The sequence below is a fragment of the Cebus imitator genome, unplaced genomic scaffold (genome assembly GCF_001604975.1).
Source record: "Cebus imitator isolate Cc_AM_T3 unplaced genomic scaffold, Cebus_imitator-1.0 Scaffold20, whole genome shotgun sequence".
In the NCBI taxonomy this organism is placed as follows: Eukaryota; Metazoa; Chordata; class Mammalia; order Primates; family Cebidae; genus Cebus; species Cebus imitator.
Window position 1 is genome coordinate 10,825,269 of NW_016107335.1, and position 8,133 is coordinate 10,833,401.

Below are 8,133 nucleotides of genomic sequence, written 5' to 3' on the forward strand. Positions count from 1 at the left end.
CAGCCTGGCCAATATGGTGAAACCCAGTCTTTAGAAAAAATACAAAAGTTTAGCCGCGTGCGGTGGCAGGCACCTATAATCCCAGCTACTCAGGAGGCTGATGCAGGAGAATTGCTTGAACCCAAGAGGTGGAGATTGCAGTGAGCTGAGGTCGGTGCCACTGCACTCTGGCCTGGGCAGCAGAGAGAGAGACTCTGTCTTAAGCAAGCAAACAAACAAACAAACAAAAAAGAAGCAACATTGGCTAAATCTCAAGGAAAAGAAAATTATGAAGTACCTCTAACTCTTGATAGTAAATGTGTAAAAGCCCATCACCTGTCACCAGCAAAAACTGACTCCATCACACTTCTCCAACCCACACCCATGACTGCATCCTCTTTTCCTCTTTTGGCAAGTCCAAGCAATCTTCTGACATTATATTTGATGTAGAAACTGTACTTAAAAACACTGCATTTTTCTACTGATACAGCGTTTGGCTCTCCCACAGCCCTACATGCTTTGCAAATACTCTAATCCTCACACTAACCCACGGAATCGTGTACTTTTATTGCATCTATTTGATAGATGAGGAACTGGTGGGACAGGCACTAAGTAACCCACCCAAGGTTACAGAGTGGCTAAGTGGCAATCAGAATTCAATCCTGCTATCGGAATGGAGCCCTTGAGGGCTGGCTACAGAGTCTCTGTCTTTATACAGTACTACACTCTGCTGCCTCACATTTTTTACATTTACTAGTAAATATCTGCCCTCATGGTCTCAGATGACAATCTGTCTTTTCTCTCCTGAAATGCCATCTCCTTTTCAGTGTATATAGTTTATGACTACTGACACATTACTATAAAGCAGTTCCATTTCAGAGACTTCTGAACACTAAGAAATAGAAATGTGTTTTTCCTAGATTTGAAGACAGTAAAATCTGGGACTCTTTCTCTTGATTTTTTTTATTTCCATTTTCTTAAATGCTACTTTATGAAAAAGTTTAATTTTCAAAAAGTTAGGGTATTTTGGCGATACCCTAGCAGCTATTAAAATAACCACTGTGAAATTAAGTAAGCCTAATGATTAGTTTACGTTAGTATGATAACCTCTCTGAAAACAAAAACTAAAACAATAATAAATGGTACTTTTAAAAACTTCCAGTAATCAAAACAGAACTGTGGAAATATGCCTCTTCATGCTTAAGGCAAAGATATTTTTCCCCCTTCCAAATTAGTTATGTGGAGTGGTTTTAATTTTTGAATTCGAAAGGTAATTAATGGGAAGAGAAATGGCAGAAGAGGCAGGAGAGACATTAAGCAGCAAGAGTGATAGAATGCGTGAAAAGGAAGAGGACAGACTATGCTTTTAAAGTGGAACACTGTCGACTGATGATTTAAAAGCAATATTCCAACGGGATTAAGGCCAGGACTAGGACCTTTATATGCTGATTGAAGTTCTGATTTAAGCTCCAAACAGTAGTTGTCTCCAACAGAGAGCTCTTATTTAAAATGATCCTTTACTAAAAGAACTTCAAATGATCTTACAGGTGCTTTTAAAAAAGGTATTTCTAAAATTTTTTGTGAAATATTCTGTCTCAGTTTCAGAAACTCTTTCCATTTTTTTTAAAGATCAACTTAGAAACAAAGGTTCTAAAAATACTGACAGATAACATGAATGCCTGGCAAGAGGGTAAGGACAGGAGGGCTGATGTTCACAGAGCACTACTGCATGACAGGCGCCGTCCCAGGAAGCTCACTGAGACCTCATCTGTTTGTTCACCATCACGTTTTGGCACTTTCCACAGTACCACCGGGCGCAGTGCAGGCACTCAGCTAATGGCTGCTGAGTGGTCAGTTAACAAGTGGGACAGTCTATACAACTGATAATTGAACTACAGTGACCTTTTAATTCCCATGAATGTTATTTTTCCATATTAGAGAGAAGAAAAAGATCTGACTTCCAAGGCCAAGCCACCAAAATTTTCATGTGGCTAATTCACATCAGATTTCATTCTGAAAATTTCCTATATTAACTATCAGTTATCTGCCTAATGACAAATGTATTTATTTCAACTAATGCTTTATGGTCCCGTCACATAAATTAAGATACAAAAATCTAGTTTAGCACTGTTGCACCTTAGACATCCTCCATACTGTTAACAGCAGGGAATTGCTACCACACAGCCTATAATCCTCTTGGCAGTGTCTGAAATTCTTCCAGATTCTGTCAAGCTTCAAAACTGAACAGCACCACTCACAAACCAACTTTTACCTGCTGGCTTCCAGGTTTTCTAATACGCATTTCCCCCAACCAAGGTCCCCCCACCCGGAACTAATGTTTAAAATTCTCGAGACGCGTGGCACCCTTTGGCTGCATAGCAGTCAACAAATGCCTCTTAAAGCCCACCGAACTCCTTCACCTAAAACCTTGGGGCAATTTCATGACCTTGCAGGGTTACGGTTTCAGCAAGTGGTTTCAAGGTAGTGCTAGGTGTCCTTCCCTTCCCCGCCATCAGACAGATCTGTAGGGTCCCTTCTGCACCAGGACCACCCTCAGGGGCATCGAGGATGCTCGCCTTCGCCGTTCTAGCACCCAGCAAAGCGCCTGCAACACGGGAGGTGCTCGACGGCCAGCTCTGTGACTCGCTCGGACCTTAAAGGATCAGTCTGCCCAGCGCTGGAGGGCTTCGCGGGGCGTCAAGGACAGAGAGCACAACTTAACCTTCCCCTGGGTTGTCTCTCAGGCCCCCGTTCCCTTGCAGGTCCCGAGACTGGGGGCCTGGCTCGCAGCGGAAGCTCAGGAAGTACTGATTAGCTGAGGGAACTCGAGGCCGCCCAGACGTCAGTTTGGACTCAGGCCGCAGTCCGGAGGTCCCCGGTGGCCCTCCGGCCTCAGGGGACAGGGCGGGACCTGGCTCGGCCGGAGCCCGGCCCTGCGCACGCCTCGCCGGCTTCAAAGCCGCATCCTGCAGCCCCCGCTACCCCGCGCCTCCGAGGGGCCAGGGGCCCAGACAGGCCCTACGACCCCAGATCGACCCCCGCGCCCATCCCCGCTTCCCTGCCCCGTGCCCGAGCTCTTCCATCCCTTGCAGTCCTGGCGATCTTCCCGCAAGCTCTCATACCATTGCGGCTGCAAGGTCCAGGCCGACAGCCCAGAGACGCCGGCGCGAGAAAACATGGTAGCCGCAGCTCCGCTGAAGGTCGGTCACTCAGGCCGCAGCGCGCGTGCGCAGAAGCTTCCCAGCACGCCCCTCCCACCTCGCTCTCTTCTTCAGTCTCATTTCCTCGCGCTACGGCGAAGAGAGTCTCGCGAGCGTTGTAACCCAGTCTTCCCAGGCCCCACCTCCTTCCGCCTCTCAGCAGGGATTTGTCCCGCCCACCGCCGCCAGCCCGGTTCCATTTCCGGCTGGCTGGGCACTGGGGTCCAGAAAGTGATCGCTGCCGTGGTCGCCATGGGGAAGTCGGATTTTCTTACTCCCAAGGCTATCGCCAACAGGATCAAGTCCAAGGGGCTGCAGAAGCTGCGCTGGTATTGCCAGATGTGCCAGAAGCAGTGCCGGGACGAGGTGAGTGGGCCCGGGCTGGCCCGTCTTCCCAGGAGGGCCCCTGGGAGTCCAGGATCAGGTCCTGGATGCGGGCCCGAGGGCTGCCAGTAACACTCATCAGCTCTGACTTGACTTGGCTCTTAAGAGAAACAGGGTGGTTAGGATTCACACCTCTTTTGGGATCAGGTGAAAAAGGAGAGCTAAGCTCTTTAGTACTACTCATCCAGCAAGCATTTATTGAGACCTACACTGTACGCGGCACAGAATAATACTGTGGTTAAGATTATGGATTTTCCTGGTTTATAGATACATCAGACTGTCAAAATTTAAAGTTAAGCTGGGCCATTTGCCAGCCATGTGTGGTCTTGGCCAAGTTATTTACTTATTCTCCTTTACTTATCTGTAAAGAGGGAATAACAATTCCACCTACTTGTAGGATTGTCGTTGAGTTTTAAATGAGTGAAGAATATAAAGAGCGGCTCAAGGAGTCTGAGCAGATCTTGAAAAGCCTTGTATGCTGCACTATGGAATGTACACTTTTCCCCATTACAGAGGTGGTTGATGGAATGCTGTGCATCCTAGTGCTGTGATCATATTTTCCTCCGGAGATTGGACTGGATTGGGTAAGGGTGGAAGAACACTGAGGCAATTGGAATAATCTAATCTAGTGTTTCTACAAGTGAAGAAAGAGATATTTTAGGTGGGACTCACACTGACTAACATTGTTACAGTTATTCCCTTTAGCCCTCTCTATTAATGAATGTCTATATGTCCATTATCTAATGTCTTAGACTGCTTGGACTGCCATATAAAGTGCAGTAGACTGGGTGGTTTAAATGACAGAAATTTATTTCTCACAATTCTGGATGTTGGGAAGTTCAAGATCAAGGTGCTATCATGGTCAGATTCTAGCGAGAGTCTTCTTGGTTTGCAGAAAGCTTCCTCTTTATCCTCACAAAGCAAATAGAGCAAGCTCAGTAGAGACTTCTCTTCCTCTTTTTTTTTTTTGAGACAGGGTCCCACTGTGTCCATCATACAGGCTGTACCCTCATGACCTTATCTAAACCCAGTCACCTCCAAAGGCCCACCTCATAATACCATCCCCTTGGGGGTTAGGGTTCAACATAGGAACTTTGGGGAGACACAAACTTGCAGTCCATAACCTCAGAGTTAACACTTTAAGTAATTTTGCCATATTTACTTTTTAAAAAATATTTTAAAGTAAATTACAAATATCAGGATATTTCACTTTGAAATACTTAAATAAGCATCTCTAAAATTTCAGAATATTTGTCTATATAACCACAATATATCTCACCAACATACAAAATTAATAGAAGTTCCTCTTTATCATCTAGTACACATTCACACTTTCTCAGTTGTCCTCCAGCTGTTTCTTTAAATTAAGATGCAATAAAAAGCCATGGACTGTTAACGGATTTGGTTATTAGGACCCCTGCCCCCTCTCCAGTATCCCTCATCATCAACATCCTATATAAGGTGTGATATTTGTTCCCATGGATGAAACTATGTTGACACATCAGTATCGTGCAGAATCCACAGTTCACATTAGGATTCACTCTTGTTGTACATCCTGTGGGTTTTGACAAATGCATAATATATATTCATCGTTATAAAATCTCACAAAATAGTTTCACTGCCCAAAAAGTCCTCTGTGCTCTGGGTTATTAGGACTTTTAGTTTTCTCTAGATTTAATTCTCTCTATATTCTAAATTTAGAATAGAACCCATTTTTCCTCCACCCCTTTTTCTTGTTTTTTTGAGACAGAGTCTTGCCCTGTCAGCCTGGAGTGCAGTGGCGTGATCTCAGCTCACTGTAACCTCTGCCTCCCAGGACCAAGTGATTCTCATGCTTCAGCTTCCCAAGTAGCTGGGATTACAGATGCCTGCCACCATGCCAGACTAATTTTTGCATTTTTGGTAGAGGCAAGGTTTTGCCACATTGGCCAAGCTGGTTTCAAACTCCTGACCTCAGGTGATTCACCTGCCTCAGCCTCACAAAGTATTGGGATTACAGTCGTACGCCACCGCCCCCAGCCTTCTTTTTCTTCACATTGACTTGTTGAAAAGAGGAGCCTGAGCCATTGCCCTGTAACATCCCATGTATGTTGACTTGTTTCCTCTCCTTGTCTTTTGCCTTTTTTTTTTTTTTTTTTNGATGGCTAATATTTCAAATATTGGAGGTTCTATTATTTCTTATATGTTAACAGAAGTGTATTCTCTCTGCTCAATTTTTATCTTCTTTTTTTTTTTTTTTTTGAGACAGAGTCTCACTCTGTCGCCAGGCTGGATGGAGTGCAGTGGTGCTATCTCAGCTCACTGCAACCTCATTCTCCTGGGTTCAAGCAGTTCTCCTGCCTTAGCCTCCTAAGTAGCTGGGATTACAGGTACATACCCCCACGCCCAGCTAATTTTTGTATTTTTTGTAGAGATGGGGTTTCACTGTGTTTGCCAGGATGGTCTCAATCTTTTGACCTTGTGATCCACCCTCCTCAGCCCTCCAAAGTGCTAGGATTACAGGCGTGAGCCACTGTGCCCAGCTGCCTTTGCCTTCTAACTCGTGGTTTCTGTCAACTGGAAATTACATCTAAAACCTTTGACTGGGTTAGGTTAAACATTTTGGGGAGAAAGAATACTTTGTAAGTGACATAGATTAGGTTCAGGTTAAACACTTAGAGGGAGGAATATTGTTGGGTTTTTTGTTTGTTTGTTTGTTTTTGAGGTAAGGTCTTGCTCGGTAGCCCAGGCCAGAGTACAGTGTGCGATACTGGCTCACTGCAACCCTGACCTCCCCAACTCAAGCAATCCTCCTCCTGCCTCAGCCTCCCAAGTAGCTGGGACCACAGGTGCATGCCACCATGCCTAATTAACTTTTTTATTTTTATAGAGATAGAGTCTCACCATGTTTCCCAGGCTGCTCTCAAACTCCTGGACTCAAGCAATCCTCCTGCCCTGGCCTCCCAAAGTACTAGGATTACAGGCCTGAGCCACCATGCCCATTGTATAGTATTCTTTATAGGTGATCTTATATATTTCATACAGCATCATATAAGGAAGCCAATATTGTTTGGTAGTACTTAAATTGAGTAAAGGTTACAGCTTGTAAGTAGCATTAGAAAGTAATATTTTCCCCTTTGTAAGCGCAAGTGACTAATGGAGTAATATTTAGAAATCATGCCTATATATCTAGTTTCCCATTAACATTTTACTGGTGTGTTTTAACATCCTTGCCTAAGTCAGTTATTTAATTAGGAGTTGCTAAGAGGTTATTTTTCTAATTTTTTTTTGACGTTTATTATTGGCTGCCATGCTTTTGCACAAAGGAGCTTTTGCTCATCAGTTATGGCTATTTGGTTATCCTTAAACTTATTTTTTTTCTTTTTGAGACAGGGTCTTACTCTTGCCGAGACTGGAGTACAGTGACTCAATCATAGCTCACAGCATCCTCCAGCTCCTGGGCTTAAGCAATCCTCCTGCCTCAGCCTTTCAAGCAGCTGGGACTATAGGCACACCATACCACCCTTGCCTGGCTAATTTTTTAAAAAATTTTGTGAAGATGGAGGTCTCACTGTGTTGCTCAGGCTGGTCTTGAACTTGGAGACTCACACAATCCTCCCGCCTTGGCCTCCCAAAGCGCTAGGATTATGGGCATAAGCCACTGTGTCTGGCCATCCTTAAACATAACACTGAGATGCAATTTTTATGGGAAAGGAGTAGAGGATGAATTCTTTTTTGTAATTACCAATTTTCAGAGTCAGGCCTCTATGGTGGTTCCATGCCTGTTTGCCCTCAGATCTATTCATTGCCCTTTCCTACCTAGAAGGTGGGCTGGGAGAGGGAGAAGGTGACCCCTACAGTTTCCCTTCCCTGTCTTTTGTCTCCTGATAGTGGAAGATAGAAGAGAATGAAGGTCATAGCCACGGTGTCCCCCTGATTGACTCTTGGGTTTCTAGGATTTAGTAACTTTATTGTTTGTTCATTTTATTATTATTTTTTAATTTATGGAAAGCAATGCTTTTTTTATTTATGAGGCTGATACCACGTTTTCTTTTAAAATAAATTTAAATAATAACTGTGATTCTTATAGGTAATATACACAAGAGGCAAAAATTATGTAAGAGGTCCACGGTCTAAAGATTAGGAAACTGCTTGAGCAAATTCGATCGTGGAAATCTGGACAGTGTCAGCGAGATCGAACAGAGGGACTGGATATGGGTTGTTAAGAGGCCGAACAGACTTCCTATTAAATTGAAGGTAGAAGGAGAAGAAGGAATCTAGGATGTTTTCTGGTTTCCTGGCCTGAGTGAGCGTGCTTAAAATAGAGATAGGGAATACAAGAAAGGCACATCTTTTGTTTCTATTACTAGTGAAGAATGAGGTTCAAATATTAAGGAGAGGTAGATACTAAATGAAAACTTGTATGTTTTTTTCCAGTTATTTTAAGAAGGTACAGATTTAATACGTTTAACAGGGCTAATAGAGTATGCAGCAATGTATGTTGGATAGTGAGCTGAAGTAGAAGAAAGTGAGTGAAAGTAGTTTCTGTGAGGGAAATTCACTAATAACCCATTTTACTGCTTTAAACACT

The 8,133-nt window shown here is 43.8% G+C and overlaps 2 protein-coding genes across 3 annotated transcripts in view; one reads left to right on the top strand and one right to left on the bottom strand.

Moving 5' to 3' along the window:
• The window catches only part of ATP5F1C (ATP synthase F1 subunit gamma), an 18,757-nt gene extending 15,501 nt beyond the window's left edge, over positions 1-3,256 (bottom strand). The window contains exon 1 of one of the 2 annotated variants that reach the window (XM_017521142.2): positions 3,102-3,256. In XM_017521142.2, coding sequence (XP_017376631.1) covers positions 3,102-3,157 — 56 coding nt within the window. In that variant the 5' untranslated portion in view covers positions 3,158-3,256. The remainder of the gene's footprint in view (positions 1-3,101) is intronic. The other variant, XM_017521146.2, reaches the window with a different exon arrangement.
• An 89-nt stretch (positions 3,257-3,345) lies between these two features.
• KIN (Kin17 DNA and RNA binding protein) overlaps positions 3,346-8,133 on the top strand; it is a 27,227-nt gene continuing 22,439 nt past the window's right edge. The window contains exon 1 of the mRNA XM_037735280.1: positions 3,346-3,631. Coding sequence (XP_037591208.1) covers positions 3,432-3,631 — 200 coding nt within the window. The 5' untranslated portion in view covers positions 3,346-3,431. The remainder of the gene's footprint in view (positions 3,632-8,133) is intronic.